General features: G+C 35.8%; 2 protein-coding genes across 4 annotated transcripts; one reads left to right on the top strand and one right to left on the bottom strand.

The window, feature by feature from the left end:
- Positions 1-41: 41 nt before the first annotated feature.
- Positions 42-3052, bottom strand: LOC109108734 (ADP-ribosylation factor-like protein 2-binding protein). 2 transcript variants are annotated; one of them, XM_019121840.2, is made up of 7 exons: positions 2894-3052; positions 2578-2638; positions 2418-2479; positions 2012-2118; positions 1837-1922; positions 1189-1285; positions 42-934 (listed from the first exon to the last, which is right to left on the bottom strand). In XM_019121840.2, exons 1-7 carry the CDS (start codon positions 2913-2915, stop codon positions 866-868), a joined length of 504 nt encoding a protein of 167 aa, XP_018977385.2. In that variant the 5' UTR covers positions 2916-3052; the 3' UTR covers positions 42-865. The 2 variants fall into 2 exon arrangements, with proteins under 2 accessions (XP_018977385.2, XP_018977386.2); XM_019121841.2 differs by having other exon boundaries at positions 2578-2714; positions 2894-2970.
- On the top strand, positions 3024-18706 carry arih1 (ariadne ubiquitin-conjugating enzyme E2 binding protein homolog 1 (Drosophila)). Of its 2 annotated transcripts, none has more exons than XM_042744137.1 (15): positions 3024-3151; positions 3975-4368; positions 6586-6653; positions 6771-6915; positions 8870-8962; positions 10093-10148; positions 11023-11089; positions 11359-11465; positions 11895-11937; positions 12693-12764; positions 12850-12980; positions 14507-14564; positions 14657-14917; positions 15019-15131; positions 16289-18706. In XM_042744137.1, exons 2-15 carry the CDS (start codon positions 4084-4086, stop codon positions 16371-16373), a joined length of 1584 nt encoding a protein of 527 aa, XP_042600071.1. In that variant the 5' UTR covers positions 3024-3151; positions 3975-4083; the 3' UTR covers positions 16374-18706. The 2 variants fall into 2 exon arrangements, with proteins under 2 accessions (XP_042600071.1, XP_042600070.1); XM_042744136.1 differs by having other exon boundaries at positions 3104-3230.
- Positions 18707-20104: the final 1398 nt, after the last annotated feature.

Genomic DNA, 20104 nt, shown 5'->3' with positions numbered 1-20104 from the left:
TATATATATATATATATATATATACACATACACCTACATACATACACACACACACACACACACACACACAAATAAACAAATGTACACAATAACACAACATTCATCTAGTAAGAACAACACATTCTTCTAAGTAAACAAGGGAGTAGAAAGGCTGAAATTTACATACATCAACAAAACTAAGTATTGTTTTGAAAAGAGAGTCTTTCCTTCTCATTGTCACTCAGAAGATATGACAGACATCCAAAACATGGACTCAGCATCACATTAAAAGCATGAAAAACTATGTGATTATTCACATTGTATCTGGTAACTGTATAAACACTGTTTTTAATTCTGTAATATTTTACTTGGAAAGACCTGCAAGTCTTTTAAATGGAAAAAGGGTCTTTTAGATCTGTTGTCATATCAGGCACGTTGTATAATACTTTCGTATTGAAAAGCCCTTTATGATTGTCAAGTGAAAGGAATTATTTTGGTATATTTGCAATAAAGTGGCAGCTTTGAGATACTCAAATGCTCATTACAGCTTTCTACATCAGTTTGGTCAGAAACAGCAATAGTGTTTTGCTGTGCTGTAGGCCAACAAGATATGAAAGACTGATCCAGACTGAGTGGATTTCATGACAGATGAATACTGAGGAGTCATACCGGATAAGCTGACAGTTAACCCCAATGTTACATTTAAACATTAACCTAAATTAAACACAGATTCCCTTCTGTCAAGCATAACAGTGACTGTTGTTTTGTGGTGTGCCAGAAAGGAATTTTCAATAAATATTCTTATTTTTAAATGGAAATAATCATATGTGTTGACGTGTTCATTTACATGAGATGTCCACTGGTTCAGCTGGATTGTGAGGCCATGCTAGAGGTCAGAATTTAAAGATTTCACCACCAGTCCGGTACTAAGGTCCAATCCTCTGCCCTCCTTTTCCTACAAAAAAAAAAAGAAGGCAGCAAATAGGTTTGTGGCAGGTTTATAGCTTCTGTTCATGATAGAAGAAAAGTAGGCCAAAGTTTTAGAGTAGTAGGGGATTACGTGTCAGGTTAATTTATTTTAGACAAGAATTACTTTCGAACTAGGCAGAACAGCTTTTCTCTGAACGGTAACACATTCCAAATAAACATTATTTTACATTATGAGACCTATATTTTGTAGTATAAGGAAAATAACAGATTTTTACTTACTGCTCTGTAATCAATGAACATCTCTTTAAAGGCCATAAAGTCAGTGAAAGTGAGCAGCATGTCAAGTATGTCACCTGAGACTTCATCTTTGTGCTGTCTAATTGAGAAAATAAAGATAATAAATAAAAAAATGCATTTAGGTCACAATCATGGAATAATGTTCTACGCATACCTTCTTATGTAAATACCTCCATCTAGTGGTAAATTATCTGCATTACCAAAATACATTTTAGACCAGGGTTTTTTTTAAATAAAAATAAAATAATACAGTACTAACAGTAAAAAAAAAATAATTAAAAAAAAATATTTTACACTATTATTTTTACAGTATAAATAGAGTATTCATAACATGAAAATATATAGCTGCCTTCTAAATTTTATTATGTGGCTCCTCATATGAGGATTATAATTTTTTTGAGGGTTTGTAGCATCTAAAAGACTGGAAACTTCTGTTTTATACTGACTTTATCGCTGGATTGCTATACTCATATGGATTGTATATTGTTTATTTTGATCATTTTTTTTTGTTGTTGTTGTATATTTTACAGTACATATGATAGCACCAGTGTAAAACAAATACTGTCAGTCACTGTCAAGCCTGAACACTATACTCGAGCCCAGGAAAAGAGATGAATTCATATGCCATACTTAAGTGAATGTGTGAAGGCAACCATGTTGAATCCAGGAATTCGCTCTACCAGCTGCCGTTCCAGATGTTTTTCTAGGACTTCAATCTGAAATAGCAATGGCATTTAAATACAGTACTTCCATCTCTACAAGGTTCATAAACGAATGATAAAACAAAGCTAAAAGTACCACATACATATTCATTAAAAATAGGTGTATAGCTGAGCTTGTTCTCCTCAGACACATCAAACTCAAGGTAATATTTCTCCATGAAACACTGCTGAAGATGTTGGAATTCTTCCTCTGTGGAGAAAACTGTGTGTGTCAGTTATAATTTGCATGAGTGCATTTCATGAATACATGTCCAGGTCTCATTTCATCCTAAACCATAATAAAAAAATAAATAAAAAAATATGAATTCCATTTTGCATTAATGAATTTACAAAATTAAATACAATTTCCACCCAAATTAACTAGGACATGTTCTTGACAGATTATGTGATATTAACACGTATTATAGATGAATACTAATAGATTATATTAAAGATTAACAGTTGTTGTCATAAAATGTCAACTTAATAGAATAATAGACATACAAATACCCATTATAATATCCTCGATGTTCCCAATAACCATGTCAAATTCTGCATGAGCATCTGATGATCTGAAGAGGCAAAGTATTACGGATAAAAGAAGAAAAAAAATGTAACTTCGAGAAATATGCACGTATTTTCACTCAAGAAAACAAACTATATAACTTACTTTGAAACAGCAAAGTCCTCTTCTTCCAAATTCTGCATTTCAACTATGCCACCCAGCAGATCTTTTGGGTTTCATAGAAAGTTCAGATAGAGAAGTTTAAATAACGTTATAAAAACACAGCCAGCGTTTTTAATTTCCTGAAAACACAAGTTACAGATCTGATCACAATTCTGAAACTAGATTTCCGTAAGCTAGCTGGTAGAAGTGCTGGCCCACTGGAGCTTTAAAGACGCAAACGCTTGGATTTGTGGCGTAGGAAATACAGTGGATTGCTTTCAATTCAAAAGTTGATTAATATTTTAAAACAATTCATTACCTGTCTCTCGAGCATCCATCATTAATCGCCCGAACGTTCCTCCTGAAGTCGCTGCTGCCACGGCAACGGGAGAACGCGTACCTGTTCGAAATGTGTTCGGTAGAAAACACTTTCCTTTTATTCAGTTCCGCCTCTTTGAGTTACCGGACAGCGAAACAGCAGGCAGAAGGAATTTCCGGAGTCGGACCATTACATAGGCTTTAGATTTAGCTGTTCATTTGGCCTTTACTGTTTAATGAACTTTTAGTAATTCAAGCGGTAAGTGTTTCAAGTTGACAGAATTCCATACTTTAAAGATCATACCAAGAGAGGAGGCACCCCACAGAAAACAGGTCAGGTCTGTTGTGATTTTAATTTGACCTGCTTTATTATCGAGAGAAAGGAAATTTGGTCTATTTATCTATGCTACCATAACATATAACCTATATTATAACATAGATTGTATTATAAGTTTACTTGTTCTTCTATTTAACACTTCTGCAATGACATCTACAATGTGAACTAAAATCCATACATATATGGTTCATTTCCCTAAACTTTTTAAAAATACATTATTTATTGAAGATGTAAAAGTGCAATAATTTACAGGACAAATTGATAATAATAATTAAATGAAGAATAAAAATAGAAAACAGAGAGAAAAACTAGGCTATGCCACAACAACAGAGGGAAATATTTATACAAATTCACAATACAATGATTTTAAGATTTTTTTTTCTTTAACTTTTCTTATGATACAACTCAATTTATAACATATGTGAAATTTGGTTTGTAAAATGCCTATTTATTTTAATGTATTTTCATATATTCACATGATCAAATTAACATTAGCTGCCAGAGAAATAAAGAACATACATACATTTCAATCCTTTCAGAGCATTACATGTTTCCAGTGCTTTTTCTCCTGGTTTAACTCGTAACTAAAATATCTGAAGAAATTCAGTATACACTTTATTTTAAAACACGTCTTGTTCTGGGTCACGCACATGACGTCACCCAGCGTCGGCCCGTGACGCTGCGTCTCTTTGTTGGCCCAGCAGCAGCAGCGTCGCTCATCTGTTGTTGTTTTCTCTGCTCCTAGAAAAACTGGCATGCTAGCAAGCTAAAGAAGTATTCGCGCTTTGTTTTGCCCTATCTGCCTAAAAACACACATCAAACTTATCCCACTTGGCGTTAAACGCAACCCAGTCATGGACTCAGACGAGGGTTACAATTACGAATTCGACGACGAGGAAGAGGAATGCAGCGAAGACAGTGCCGAAGAGGAGACCGCCGACGACACCCTGGAGCTCGGCGAGGTGGAGTTGGTTGACCCCGTTGTGGCCGGAGGAGAGCGAGACGACTGCGGGGAGACGGGAGGAAGCGGCCTCGGGCCCGGGCAGGATGAGGAAGACTACCGCTTTGAGGTGCTAACCGCCGAACAGATCCTGCAGCATATGGTGGAGTGTATCAGGGAGGTCAACGAGGTCATCCAGGTAAGTGTTTCCAGGGCTTCCCTGGGCTCAGACCAGCCCTTATAACAAAACAGGAGATTTTTACATCGCTCTGGGAAACTTTGCCCCCCGCTGACAACACGAGAGACGTGAAAAATGCACCAGCTGTCCTTTGAAACAAACTGATTTGTTGTTTCGTCAACAAGATTAATATATGGTTATGATCACAGATATGAAGAAGAAGGTTTGGATCAACCCAGACTTTTCCCTGTCCTTAACACATCCAGTAATGACATAAGATGCTTAACCGGCTTCTAGTTCACCTGCATACAAAACCAGACCGAGAAGTCCCATTATATGCGCTTTGCTTAACAAAACTACATAAGTGTTGTCAAAATGTCTGCATCCTAACATATGCCAACCCATGTCACATATAAAGTACAATAATAATATTGCAAATCACTCCATTTTTATTAGAACCCCTTGTTCCTGGTCACACTAGCTTAGTAAGCTAACCTCGAGCATACAAGCCCAATTTAAGTACACCAGAGACTACATTGCGACGCGTTCATGTGTTTCATATGTATTCAGGGCAGGCTGTTGCTAGACTGATGAAGAAGATGGTGTCGTCTTCCTCATCTGTGAAGCTGGGATATGGGTCAGGTCGCGTTAGCATGTGAGAGAGTTACCTAGTTTCTCCCGACAACAACATGGCGGAACCGAAGCTTCATCATGGCTGGTTATGTTTGATTAAACAGCACGAAAATAGCTCATCAAAGTGAATTTGAGTAATGATTTATGTTAGCTTTCTGCTGCAGTGTCATAGCCACAGGCTGTTCGGAGTATTAACTGTCTCCTGAAGCTCGACGTTTCACTCTGCGTCCCGCAGTTTGTTTTGTTTATGCTGGTTAATTTCCAGATTTGTGCTAATTGATTAGATTTGCAAATTCTGTGCCGTCAGCAAATGCATTTTATTATGTTTAAATGCTGTTACTGTGATAAGTTGCAGTGATTAATGCTGTGGCTTGCTTCATGCGTATATAGTGTCTGCTGTGTGTTTGTCCCAGTTCATTACAAGCTTGCTTACATTTTCAACAGAAGGGAAAGAAGACCTTGGTTTAGTTGAGGATCGTCTAGTTAGGGTGGTTGCAAATCCAGAAGGTTATGGTGGTAACATCTCCAGCATCCCTCTGGATTGCCTGTCAATGTGCACCTTGACATGTCAGCCCCCATAACCTTTTTGGAGTACTGCAGTACAGGCAGGAATGAGCTCTGTTGTCTCAACACAGTGGGAATCACTTCATTGCTGCTCTTTGGAGTGTTGTTGTTAGTGACACAAACCCAGCTAGCCGTTATTTAGGCTTTAATTGGTAATTTGTCACAAAATAATAAAAATATTAGTAAACTTTTCCTGACAGATTATTTATCTAGCCATAATTTAAGCAGAAAACTAGCAGTTTGTGACCATTACATTTTGTTTTGTTTTTTGTGAGTTATACTAGTCAGAGGTATAACTGACAAATAAAAGGTTTTCACTTAGAATTTTATTGATGGCCACGCTGTGAAAGACCTTTTTTGGTGACAGCATCAAATAAAGTTTACTAAAGTGATTTTATATACATCGAAAGCATTTTAAATGCAAGTAAAGTGTCTAATTTAATGTTTCGAATAATGTCTGTGAAACTAAAATATCAAAATATGGTTAAAATAATGCTCCATCGTCCTTCAGTGTAATTTATTATGTAAAAATGAAGCAACATACTTATTCTGACCTTTACATATTAAAATATTTAAAAGAATAAGTGACCATACAAAACTGAATTATATTTTTAATGATTTAAACTTCTGGTTGACAAATGGGTAAAACCTGCAGGTTTGAAGGATCGTGACAAAGATTAGAAAAGATTTAAATTGACTGCAATCCTGTGATCCTTAAATCAAGTTCTAAATAATGATTCTTGTTATAAATATGACTCACAAGACTTTTGGTATACAAACTGTTGTTACACTGAATTTCTTTTTTCTTTGAATCCTGGTTAAAATGTATGATAGTCATTATTTTTTGTTCAGAAAAAGATTAAACTGGAAGCATTTTAATGCACGTAGCCTATATATGTATTTGTGTGTGTTTGCACAAAATGTGTATATGTATAAATGTAAATTTAGACTAATATTTTATTGCTTTGTTTTTTGTTAGATGTGTGCTTGTTTGCTTTTTTTGATGCATAAAAAGATGTATGTCTATCTCTCTTTTTACAGAATCCTGCTACAATCACTAGAATATTACTTAGTCATTTCAACTGGGACAAAGAAAAGCTGATGGAAAGGTAACTGTTCTGTGTGTTTTGTTTCCTCCCACCAGATTATTAGTCAGCAAACACCTGTCTTTGTTCAATACTGAACCAGCAAATTGTGAGAAAATTCTACTGTTTATCTCTTTGCAGGTACTTTGATGGTAACCTGGACAAGCTATTTTCAGAGTGTCACGTTATAAACCCCAGCAAGAAGTCTCGGACACGCCTCATGAACACTAGATCGTCGGCACAGGACATGCCATGTCAGATTTGCTATCTCAACTATCCGAACTCTGTGAGTGCCCCCCAGCGGAATCGCTTTCGTTGCCTCTGATTAATCCGTTTCCACGGCTGCTGTGTTGATAGCTTATTAGCAGGCTCACACAGAATCTGTGCCCGGAAATGGAATTCTCATCGTTCACACAGTTTTGCACATTCACTTCCCTTGGAATGCTCTTCAGCAGACATTTTAGTTTATTTCATTATACTTTCAGTCAATAAAAAGTGTAGTACTCTAAGCGCCATTTACCATATGCTACTTTTCAAACATTTGGGACTGATAAAATTTTCGTAATGTTTTTGAAATATCTCTTAAGCTCACCAAAGCTGCATTTATTTGATCAAAAATACATTAAAAACAGTTACATTGTGAAATGTTATTATTAGAATAGATTTGCTCGATCGGTGCCATCAGGAAATTAAAATAAGAGTTTTCTAATTTAATATTTTAAAATGTAATATATTCATTTAATGGTGCAGCTGATTTTTATTTTTTTTGTGCAACAGATGGATAATTTAATTCATCCTTGGATTAATTTCTTTTCAAATTTTACAGATTGTGCTGTAGTGTTTTTACATCCATTCTACAGAATTCTGTATATTTCCTCAGAAAATCTTCACTTTAGATGCAACGTCTGCAGATTCCGTCTGTCGTTTCTTTCAGTGTTGATCTGTTGAATCGCTTGGCAGTGTGAACAGATTATTTACCACATGGATGGGACTCTGTTGCATTGTGGGATGTGTGAAGGTGGTATGCAGTATTATTTTGACATATCTGTGTTTTCATGTTTGCAACTACAGTGTCTCAGCCGGCAAGAAGGATTTCTAATGAGCTGCTCTAACCAGTAATCTCTTCACTGGATTACTCAAATTGTACACAAAGCAACTGAGGAGAAGAACAGGCGGGTCTTCGGATTTGCAGGGAACCTTGAGAAATGTGTGTGTGTCAGTGAAAAGATAGATTAAGTGTGGCATGCATGCATGCATGTATTGTTTTGATCAGCTTTGTCATGAGAGCCAGCAACTGTCTGAAAGAAAATTCTGGATTAAGCAGCAGGGATTTGGAAACTGTTCTGTTTATTGCTTTGAATCGTGACTGTGAACTATTTGACTAAAACGTCAGCCAGGAAGTCACTGTCTCATGGCTTGTCTGCTTAAATTAAAGGATCAGTTGGGGTGACACGATACTGCAAACTTATCAGTTTGAGGTTGAGAGTTCTGCTTTACTAAGAGCTTTAATCAGATTGCGTATACATTTAAACTAGCAGTTTATTGGGACGTTTAATTTAACCCAATGTCAAATTGTCATTCCGATGTTAATGTGTTGCTTCATAAAGCTGAACACCACTCGGTTCCCACGAGACGTTCCCTAAATACTATTAGTACTGTCTGCACAGTGCTGTTAAACTACTTGTGATGTTGTTGTAAGCAATGCTCTGCTTGCGTCAGTCCTACCACAAATATTAAGCTGATTTGTTATTGCCGCCTTGTCTGTTGTCCCACGAGAGAGAGCCAGGCATTTACTACCGGGGGGCCTGAGACTGTAAAATGCATGACAAAGGGATACTTTGTAGGAGCAGTATATTATAATGACTGTGGCTGACTCTTCTGTCACCTGGTCAGAAATTATTTGTAAGATCCCTGTCTTAAGCCAAAAAACAGTCTTGTTGGTTGTATCGATTTGTTGAAGAGAACAAGGCTCATTGTGTTTCATGGGCACACAACACTGGATAGCTGTTAGCTAGGATTGGTTTCATTGCTTTTTTGGTTTAATGTATTGCCGTGTTTGTCATTTGTGTCCTGTGTTACTGAGTTTTTGAGTGACTGTTGCAAGATCCACCCTAAAATAAGAAATAATGCATTTATTAGTACTATTGGAAATAGACGTTTACACTGTTCTCAGAAGTTGCTCGTGTTATTAATTGTAACTTTCTCTAAATGTGGATTTGGTGTTTGTTGTTCTTTTGCAGTACTTCACTGGTCTGGAATGTGGGCACAAGTTCTGCATGCAGTGCTGGGGTGACTATTTAACCACCAAAATCATAGAGGAAGGAATGGGACAGGTACATATTCCAACTCTTAGTACATAGAACCTCTGATGTCATGATACCAAAATTTCAGTAGTTGTTTCTAATACCAGTGAAATGTTTGATTTAGAATGCCACAGAAAAAACTAATACAAACACACCTTTATTTAAAAAGTTGAAGAGTAAACAAAATTAATAATATACACTACATTTAAAAAGTCTGGGGTCGATAAGATTTTTTTTCATAAGAAGTCTTATGCTAGCCAAGACTGCATTTATTTGATTAAAAATGCAGTGAAAACAGCAACATTTGGGAAATATTTACATTTTAAATAACATTTTAAATATAATTTTATTTTAATAATTCAAAAAATCTTACTTCAGAAATCAAGAAACATTTCTTATTGGCAGAAATGTTGAAAAAAAAGTTTATATATTTATATATATATATATATATATATATATATATATTATATATATATATATATATATATATATATATATATATATATATTTTTTTTTTATTATTATTATTTTATTTTATTTTTGGAAACCATGATGTATTTTTTAGAATTCTTCAATGAATAGAAAGTTCAAAAGAACAGCACTTGTTGGAATTATTATTATTATTATTATTTTGATTAATTTAATGCATTCTTGCTAAAAAAAAGAAAAAAAAACTAAACAAAAAAAATCCCAAACTTTTGAATGGTAGTGAATTTGCAGCCTAAAATAACCTTAAAGTACTTAAGTAATTCTATAATTGCTAAATCTCCTTGTAATTGTAAAGTTAACTGTCTTGGGGGGGAAAATAGAATAGCAGTGTCAATATTGCTTGCTAAATATTTTAAACATAATTTGCAGCTACTGCATTTACACTTTAAATTCTAATGCACAGATCAAAGGTTTTGAAACACTTTTCTCATGTCAACATAACTGACTGTGTTTACTTTTATTGCTTGCAAAGTTAGGCATTTTGACCAAGAAGTGCATTTGAAAGCAAACACTTTCCGGAGAGCACACACGTCAGTCTGATAGTACTGCAGCTATTTCATATTTAGCCATTGAACTATTCACACTGGCTGTGCAGATTTTTTCTGTGTCACCTGACATTTTGTCTGTTTCTCTGACCTATTGTAACACAAGCTTGCTTGTTTCCGTTCTAGACCATTTCTTGTCCTGCTCATAGCTGTGATATTCTGGTGGATGACAACACAGTCATGTAAGTGTTTGAGAAATGAATCAGCATTTATATAAAGGCTCAAGTAAATTATTTTTAGTTTTTTTTTTTAAGCATATTTTATTGGATTGTACTCATCTTAAATTAAATATACAACAATCTTATTCAAATTTTATACCAACTGATTTATTTAAAAATGTATCACCTGAATGTATTTTAGAATTTTTGGTGTACATCTGAAATGTCTTTTTATAACCTTTTGTTAATTGTATACCTTGTATAATTTATTCAGATATCATCATGAAAGTAGCCTTGATGCTGGCATGGCGTTAAAAAGTGAATAAATAAATATATATAAAAAAAATTTTTTAAAGCAAAGTTCTCTCTGCAGCCACAATGTTTATGTAGTAGGCAATTTGTTTGAAGAAACAAACCCCAATATTTAAATCTCAGTATTAAAAAATTGTTTCAAGAAGGATCCTGTTATAACAATTTCTCTCATTTAAAATTGTAATAGTAGTCTGTCTCCGCTCCCTTTTATTGTCTTGGTCTCACATCACCATTGCTTGTGATATAAGAAAGTCTTGTTGGGTTCATTATTCTTCGCTCAGCCATGAAATGGTGTGTCCTGAAGTATATTATGGCTATCCTAGATGAGCTGATAGTTTATTCCTAGTCAGAAGTAGGACACTCTGTTACCCTGTCTTGCTGGAGGTGTGAGTCACAACATGGCACCTCCTGTCGATTCAATTAGATTATTTTGGATTCGCACAGCTGTCTTAACCTACATATGATCTCCCTGCTGCTTTTGTGATGCAGGTACAGGGTCTGATTCTTTTGTATGCACTTCGGTGGAAAACAAATATAGTATTTGAGCATGCATGTCTGTCTTAATATATCTCAATTCTTCCAACAGGCGACTGATTACAGATTCAAAAGTGAAGTTGAAGTACCAGCATTTAATAACCAATAGTTTTGTAGAGGTATGATTTAATTACATTCTGTTATATAGTGTGGCCCGAAGGTCTGATAGCACATAGAAAATCTGTATTTTTTAACTAAATAAAAGCTTTCAGATTCAGGCCAATTTAAAATAAATTTGTAGGTAAAATGAAGAAATGTTTAAGATTCCTTCAAGATCTTGGTCACTAATCAAACCTAAGCATATTTGTTACATTGAACACTTTGTAAAAAGGCATTCAGTTTTGATTTCTTGTTTGTAATTTGTTTACTCTGTTCTCTTCCTCTGCAGTGTAACCGACTGTTAAAATGGTGTCCAGCACCTGACTGCCATCATGTTGTCAAAGTACAGTACCCAGATGCCAAACCTGTCCGGTGCAAGTGTGGTCGGCAGTTTTGGTAAGACACTGAACTGCTAATGAGATCAAATACTTTTGGAAGGTGACCTCAGATCAGTTTTAGGCCTTCCACCAGCTCAGGGAAAACCTGATCAAGCCAGTGATACTAGAACTCAGGAGACATGTTCCCTAGATGGCAGTCTGGTAATCCTATCCAACCATCACAGCTACCTGTTCATCTTGGGAAGCAATGACTCATTAGAACCATTAGAGCAAAGAGTCATTTTATGTATTTGTATGTATGTATTTATTATGCTGCTCACCAAGCCTGCATTCATTTGATTAAAAATTCAGTAAAAAAAAGCAATAACATTGTGAATTATAATTACTTTTTTAAATCATTTTTTTATATATAATATATATAGTGCTTTGTGTTTATAATGTTTGTGCTTGATGAGAGAATGCTAATATGTTTTCAATTATTTTGCAGCTTCAACTGTGGAGAAAATTGGCACGATCCAGTGAAGTGTAAGGTGTGTTGAGGCAGCATTGTATGTTTAAAATCTTTGTCCAACTAGAAATGCACAACAATGCTATCAGTGTTTATATATAAATATGTTGAGTCATGGCTTTGTGTCATTGTACATTTTTTTTTATGCTTTCCATTGTCAACAAAGCCTGTGTTTCTCAAAGTTAAGCACGATATTGGTTGTTATTTCTGGCTGACAAACCTGGATCATACTTTTCCATGAATACCCTTATTTATTTAATTTCTCTTCATTGATATGAACCCCAAAACCCTGAGCATAACACCCATTCTCACTAAATACTGAGGCAAAATGAGTAGAATACCCCATTCCAGTGCCATTAACAGACATCCATTCTGAAATATGTTAAGGACAGCACTGGAAAAAAAATGAATGCACCTTTTAAGTGTAGTAATTTCAGTAGAAAGCAAGGGAAAATGTCGATTTGTTATGGCAAAGGAAGCTAACAGACTGCCACCTCTCCTACTCTCGGCTCTTCAGAGACTTGTCTTGTTATTGTGGGGGTAGTCTTGGCAAAAACAAAGGAAGCTTCTAGTCCCTTGTGCTTCTCATATGGGGATTACAATCATCTTCCAGTGAGAGAAAACATTTAACCCTTCATAAGCAACTGACACAACTCGTTTCTCTTGTATATGTTGTTATATGATATTCTATCATGAGTACCTTATGTTTTAGTTTTCCTAATTGTTTTGGTGAATTGATTCCTGTATGTCCTCTGTTATTTTACCTCTCGTTCGCAGTGGTTAAGAAAGTGGATAAAAAAATGTGATGATGACAGTGAGACATCAAACTGGATTGCAGCAAATACAAAGGTCAGTTTTTAGGCTCGCTGTGATGTGGTAAATTCTGTGACTTCTCGTGACCCGGAAGAATAACTTTCTTCCTGTTGTGTCGCAGGAATGTCCAAAATGCCACGTCACCATAGAGAAAGATGGTGGCTGCAACCACATGGTGTGCCGGAACCAGAACTGCAAAGCAGAATTCTGCTGGGTTTGCCTGGGGCCCTGGGAGCCACATGGCTCTGCTTGGTAGGTGCTCTAGTGTTATAAAGATTCTTTATAGTCTATAGTGTTTTTTTTTTTTTTTTTTGGTTATTTAAGGTTAGAAAGACTTCATATTAACACCCAAAAATGTATGAATATTGAAGTATGGATCTGCACGGATCATGTATTTCAGTGATTCCCAAGCCAGTTCCAAAAATTTACGTTTCTATGAATCCCAATGATTAGCCACTGATTGTATCCAAGAATCATTGATTCGATACGTGATCTCTCAACTAGCTGATCACATTTTTATGATGCAGAAAATGTGAGCATGTGTGACGGTATGGCAAATATGAAAAGCTCAGTGGTTATAAGGTGTGTTTAATTTAAACCTTAAATAACTCCCGGACAGCTGAGATTAACAATATCTGACATTCAGTGCGTGTAGATGTGCTGCTCTTCTTCCTCTCTTTTCTGAACCTTTCACTCACACAAATGCGTTCTCTTCATTAAAGCCTCAAGTGAAGAGATGCCGGCATAGTTTACAGTAAACATCGTTATTGTGCTTTGAGTAGGAGAGACAAGCCTGTTAAAAACACAATATAATAAACAGCCATGGCAAAACTGTACCGGACAAACAGATCTGATATTACCAGTATCCTATAAAAGTAAAAAGCAGGATATGATAAAGTAGTTTAATAATGTTAAAATGGTTCAGTTTAAGATATTTTAAATATTATTGATTCAAAACAATAAAATTGCATGGAATTCAGCAAAAATAAAAATTACCTATTTTAAATTAAAGTTTAATTATGCAATTAATTAGTTGCAATTAATGTCAATTTGTCATTATCACAGCACTAAAATTTGCACCTATTTGGCAAGGTCCTTGATCATGTGTTTTTTTTTTCCTTTTTAATGTAACAAATTTCTGGTCACAAGATTTAAGCAAAAAATAATCTCTCTTTCTCTTAGTCTCTGCTATTTTTTATTTTTTTTCTACTGTTTATTTTAGTATTTTTAATTTGTTCTCCATTAGTAGGATTTGTTGTAGGTTGTCTGGCTTTGAATTTGAATCCTCAATTAACAGCAGTTCATAAGCTAGGCTGCTGGTGGAGGGTTTAGTGAATGCTTTCACAAACACTTAAAAAATAGATTTTCTTTGCTATAAATGTTTTATTTCTGTAAGCTTTTTGAACCAAACACACCTAAATAGAACAATCCGCAATCAAATATGAACTCCCTGAACTCTCTCTCAGATAAACCTAAATGCTTCTCCTTTACCCTTTCCCAAGGCACGTCTTTGATCAACAAGTCCCACTTAAACTTGAGCGCTCAAAGGCTAGCTTTCTCCTCCTCCTCGTTCCATAGAGTCATCTGTTTACACACTTGCTAATATCACCTAGAGAAACCTAGAGTGACTCATTCAGCTGGAGACCGCTGAAATTCAAACAGTTGAATGTTTCATGATGTGTTTATATATAACAGTTTTGTTGAATTTTACAGGTGTTTATTGATGTCTAAAACATTAGTAGCTAATAGGACTATTTCTTGAATGTTTTGACTCATAGGTACAACTGTAATCGTTACAACGAGGATGATGCCAAGGCAGCCCGGGATGCTCAAGAGGTAAATTATGTTAGTCCATTTGTGCTGATGTCTGAATATGCAAATTGCGGACTCATTAGTAAACATTTTGTATGTTTGTACATGTTGTTCAGCGCTCCAGAGCAGCCCTGCAGAGGTACCTGTTCTACTGCAACCGCTACATGAACCACATGCAGAGCCTGCGCTTCGAGCACAAGTTGTACGCCCAGGTCAAACAGAAGATGGAGGAGATGCAGCAGCACAACATGTCATGGATCGAGGTGCAGTTCCTGAAGAAGGCCGTGGATGTGCTGTGCCAGTGCCGCTCCACGCTCATGTTCACCTACGTTTTTGCGTTCTACCTCAAGAAGAACAACCAGTCTATCATCTTCGAGGTAAACCAAAGTTGATCATTTTTGAAAAGGTGTTGGATTGTGTTATAAGAACATGAATAATCTCATTTGAAATGTTTGATGGTTTATGTGCTTGCACCCAGAATAACCAGGCAGATCTGGAGAATGCTACAGAGGTTCTGTCTGGATACCTGGAACGAGACATCTCCCAAGATTCTCTGCAGGACATTAAGCAGAAAGTACAAGATAAATACAGGCAAGTGTACAAATTTTCTTTAATGGGATAGTTTACCCCAGAATTAAAAAGGTCATGATTAGAACACCCTCATGTCTTTCCAAAGCTGTATGCATTTCTTTTTTTTTGCTTAGTGCTGTCAAATGATTAATCATGATTAATTGCATCCAAAATACAAGTTTTTGTTTACATCATATATGTGTGAGTACTGTCTATTTATTATGTATATATAAATACACACACATGCATTTATGAAAAATGTTACGTTTATATATTAAATATATTTATATATGATATTATAATATACATGTAAATATTTTCAAAATATATGCTGTATATATGTGTGTGTATATATTTTATATATATAGTATATATATAGTAATTATACACAACACGCACACGTTATGTAAGCAAAAACTTTTCTTTTGGAATGCGATTAATCGCGATTAATCGTTTGACAGCACTACTTTTGCTGAACATTATGAAGAATATTGATAATCAAACCGTTTCAGTTCCTGTTGACTTCCATTGTGTGGTCCACAAAATACAATGGAAGTTGGGTGAACTATCCCTTTGAGAACGACACTAACATTTGTCTGCCTATGATACATATTTAAGTGAGTAAATGCTGACAGTTTTCATCTTTGGGTGAACTATCCCTTTGAGAACGACACTAACATTTGTCTGCCTATGATACATATTTAAGACCCTTCCAAATCCAATGCAACATAAAAAATACAAGATGTTTTTGCAGAACAAATATTCACATCAAGTGCAATGCCAAATTTATTTTAAAAAGTACCTAAATTAATACATTATCATCACAAGATTAAAAAATATCTCATAAAACATTTATCTAGAAATTTGGTGTAAAGGAATTAATAGATGTTTTGTTTAGTTTTAGAATCTTGTGCAAAACTTTGACAACTGTATTAAATATTTATATAAGTTTACTATTAACTGCCTTACCTAAGTTAACTTTGACAGCCCTAAAAACAAACTTCGAAAAAATAAAAAATAAAATAACAATCCCCCTTACCTAAAACAGCTTTTATTTAATTCAGAGTGTGTGTTTCATTGGATTCAAGCATGACGACATGTCCATGCTTTATAGGAAGATTGCGCATGCATCACTTATAAGTTCATAACTGTCCATGTTTTGATGCTTCTGTGTGCAGATACTGTGAGAGCAGACGGAGAGTGCTGCTGCAACACGTACATGAAGGCTATGACAAAGACCTGTGGGAGTACATCGAGGATTGAGGCTACATCTCCACACCACAGACTCTCAGAGACAAACTCCACCCACTAGAGCGCTGATGCAATGACAACAGAGCAGCACAGACCTCTGCTGCCTCCTCCCTGGCAAACCGCCCTGCATTGCATCATTTTTCCAGATTTTTGTTTCAAGAAAAGCATAAGAGTAAATTATATTTAAGTGAAAAAGTTAGAATATTACAAATAAAATATTACATGTTCAACAGTATTGTTAGCAGCGTGAAGCGCAAGACTGAGAAATCCAACAAAAAGGCAAAATATCTTCCTTTTGCTTGCATTGTAAGATCTTGCCCTCGGAAATCTTTTCCCTCCTTATCAGTTATGTTTGTGGACGTGTGGCTTTATTTTATATACTCTTTTTGTGTGTGGAAAATGGACTTTGTTTTCAAAATGGCTTTAAACATTCTTACCATGTCTGGGGAGATCCGTGTTTGGGTTGCCAAATGGATTATTGTAACCTTTTGGCTTACAGACGTTAGTGGAATAGAACACCAAAAAAAAAAAAAGAGAGAAAATCGGTATTTTTCAATTTGTAAATAATGCATATGCATGAAAGTTAAAGAGTAAGAGTGGCATGTTTTGCATCATTTTTAAAAGATATTTATCTTTACAGATATTAAAAAAAAATGTATATTTGCTGTGTAGATTGAGTGTCTTTCCCTATCTTGGATCGCCCCTCTGAAGAAGTTTGGACTTGACACATGCTTGACGTAAATCAGGAGTCCGTGTCTCTCCCTCCGCTCCTCCTCTTTGCTCCACAGGGCTATATTCTGCCAAATCGAGCAGATCATGCCAAGGTGGCGCCTACTAGGAGTCTTGTGAGAACTTCTGGCTTTACGGTTGGAGGAAATGGGGGTGGTGTAATGTTCGCTGCTTTTTCCAAGAGTTCAAACTTTTAAAACAGAACAGTGGTTTCCTCTGCTCTGCCTCCTTTGCTGTTATTCTCCTCCCTCCTCCTAGGTAGATTTAGTATCGTAATATGATTTTAAGAGTTACATGAATAATTTCTGAGAGCCAAACTGAGTGACATTCACTCATATAACCTTTTATATTTTTTCTTTTTGTCTCTCTGAAGTTCATTCTTCGATCCTGACCGCAGCTCGAGGTTCTTTCTCCGCCTGCCCAACATGCATGTTGATGAAATTGTACTGATGGACCTGTTGAGCTGCCTTCTTGACATCTGTTGTCAAGTGTTTTGACTGAGCCATTGACAAACAGGGTTAGGCATTTTCCACATAATCGATTCTTTTGCACACCAGTCGGAAGCCACCATTATCTCTGCTGTGAGGTTCCACGCCGCTTTAATTCATTTCATGTAAAATAATCACGTTTGCACCTGGGATGGTTTCCAAAGGGCCGTTTGAGTAAAGATATAGTTTGCAGGGAATATGTGATGTAACCTTCGTACTGTGATGTTGCATTTGTGTACACTTTGTTCATGCGGAATTTTACAAATTGTGTGTGGACGCACCGTGACCATCACTGAAGCACTGAGACCCTGTCATCAGGGGTACAGGGGTGGGGTTCTGGGATAGACAGAGATGGGACAGTGTCATTGCAGATCAACTTGACGTATTCAGACAACACCAAAGTGTCAGTCTCAAACGGATGATTTCTCTCCCCCCCCCCCCCCCCCACTTTCTGCTGGAAGTGTGACTCATATAGGCTTTTTGTTTTTTCTTTTATACTTCAAATGTGTTCCATGAAAATAAATGTCCTAAAATGCATTCTTCATTCAATTAATAGCATTCTCTTGCGTTTTTGCCTGTTAATCCTTTTGCTTTGTGTGCTGGGAATGATTGCAATTTTTTTTTTTTATGTAAGTCTTTGTAATGTGCCGTGGATGAGTGCTGAGATGGTCTTCCAGGTATAAACATACATGCTTTCACTATTAAATGAGATCTGGATATTTCTGCAAGAACAGAAATATGTAAATGTAGGTCCCTGTAGTTTCTATTACAATGGGACAAGGTGTGATCTACAAGAACATGGAATGGTTATACTGCCCCTGTATGCAGCGTAGTGTGTTTAACTGTCCCCTTCCAGCCACTTTGCTTCTCAGTTAAGCCTATTTGATCATGTCTGCTAGTTCATAAGCATCCAAATTTAACATTCACGGTAACAAAAAGCAGCTGCTCTCATTTTGTTGAGACATCCAAAAACTTTTAATACTTTTCTACATGTATCCTTTATGGTTTTTTTTTTTTTTTTTTTTTTTGGATTTGTTATATACATAGTGTACAAATGTGTAAGAAATTAGTTGTTCGTTTTGAAAAAAAACAAATATTAAAGTGCAAAATGTTGCAAACATTGCTTTAGTTTGTGTGCTTTCGTGTTTATTCCAAGCCAGTGTGTGTTTGATGCATCCAGGGTTGTCATTGGTTTGGGTCATTTGTCAGTAACACAAGAAGCTGTTTATGCTTTCTATAAAACAGGATCTTATCCAAAGGATTATGCAGTTCACAAATAAAGCACAGATATCAGGACAGACATCTGAGAGTTGGATTTTAATGTAAATGTCCACCAGAGGGAGACCAATCTTAACTGATTAGTTTAAACCAAGTGTGCCCAATCCTGTTCCTGGAGCTCTTCTTTCCTGCAAAGTTCAGCTCCAATCCTGTTCAAACACAACTGAACCAGCTAATTAAGATCTCCAGGAGCTCTTGATAATAACAGACAGGTGTGTTGGGGCACGGTTGGCGCTGAAGTTTGCAGGTAGGTAGCTCTCCGACAGGATTGGGTACCTGGTCTAAACTGAAGAATTGTTACAATAAAACATGGGCTATGGATTTGGTGGACATTGTCAGGTATGTGAGAATAAATGATTCATCTGTTTTAACTCTTTAACTTTGAGAAACACTTTCAGATAACAAGATTTGCCATCAGACTTAAAGGGATGGTTCACCCTTAAAATGAAAATTTTGTCATTATTTACTCACGTTCATGTCATTCCAAACATGTTGAACATAAAAGAAGATATTTTGAAGAATGCTGGTAAGTAAGCAGTTGATGGTCCCTATTGACTTGTGTAGTATCTTTTTCCCCTACTATGGAAGTCAATGGGTACCAACAAGGTGATTTTTTTTTTTTTTTTTTTTTTTTTCAAAATCTCTTCTTTTGTGTTCAGGTTTGGAATGATATGAGGTTGAGTAAATGATGCCAATTTTCATTTTTGGGTGAACTATCTCTTTAAGAGTATATTTCGCAATTTTCTTTTTTGAAATGATACATGCAAAACAAAAGGGATGTAGAAGAAATCACTATGATATTTCAAAGAAGTATAGCACTTGAAACTTTTTGTTGTTGTTGTTGCAGAAGTTGATCGGTTCACAAGGAAACCACTTATTCCACTTCCACTTATTTCAGAAAAAAATATGGTAACTGAGGCCCTGCCCACATGAACGCGGGTATTTTAAAAACCACTGCTTTTCTATGATGTTTGGCCACACGCAAATGCATTGCAGCACCAGGTCATTTTTTACATTTTTGAAAACCAGGGTGAAGATTAAAAAAAAAAAATTTAGCTTTTGAGATTATATCTCCACTTGTTGGCTTGGCATGCTCTTGACAATAATTCCTAAGTAAATGCAGCCTCAATCTTGAAACTTCTTTTAAAAACATAAAAAAAATGTATGTGTTGCACGTTAATAAGACACTTCATGATGAATTTGAACAACCCAAATAGATTTAATTTTTCAAAGATGTTTAAAATCAGG

Source organism: Cyprinus carpio, chromosome B18, assembly GCF_018340385.1.
Source record: "Cyprinus carpio isolate SPL01 chromosome B18, ASM1834038v1, whole genome shotgun sequence".
Lineage (NCBI taxonomy): Eukaryota > Metazoa > Chordata > Actinopteri > Cypriniformes > Cyprinidae > Cyprinus > Cyprinus carpio.
Note: the sequence above shows the minus strand (reverse complement) of the source record. Positions and strands in the feature narration are given on the sequence as shown.

Bases quoted from the DNA above. Each gene is read 5' to 3' on its own strand.
- LOC109108734 (XM_019121840.2), bottom strand. From the start codon at position 2,915: ATGATGGATGCTCGAGAGACAG. The intron at 2,639-2,893 runs GTAATGAATTGT...GAAACCCAAAAG, and splicing joins GATGGATGCTCGAGAGACAG to ATCTGCTGGGTGGCATAGTT. The intron at 1,923-2,011 runs GTATGTGGTACT...TTGCTATTTCAG, and splicing joins CACCTATTTTTAATGAATAT to ATTGAAGTCCTAGAAAAACA.
- arih1 (XM_042744137.1), top strand. From the start codon at position 4,084: ATGGACTCAGACGAGGGTTACAATTACGAATTCGACGACGAGGAAGAG. The intron at 6,916-8,869 runs GTGAGTGCCCCC...GTTCTTTTGCAG, and splicing joins ATCTCAACTATCCGAACTCT to TACTTCACTGGTCTGGAATG. The intron at 8,963-10,092 runs GTACATATTCCA...TTTCCGTTCTAG, and splicing joins TAGAGGAAGGAATGGGACAG to ACCATTTCTTGTCCTGCTCA.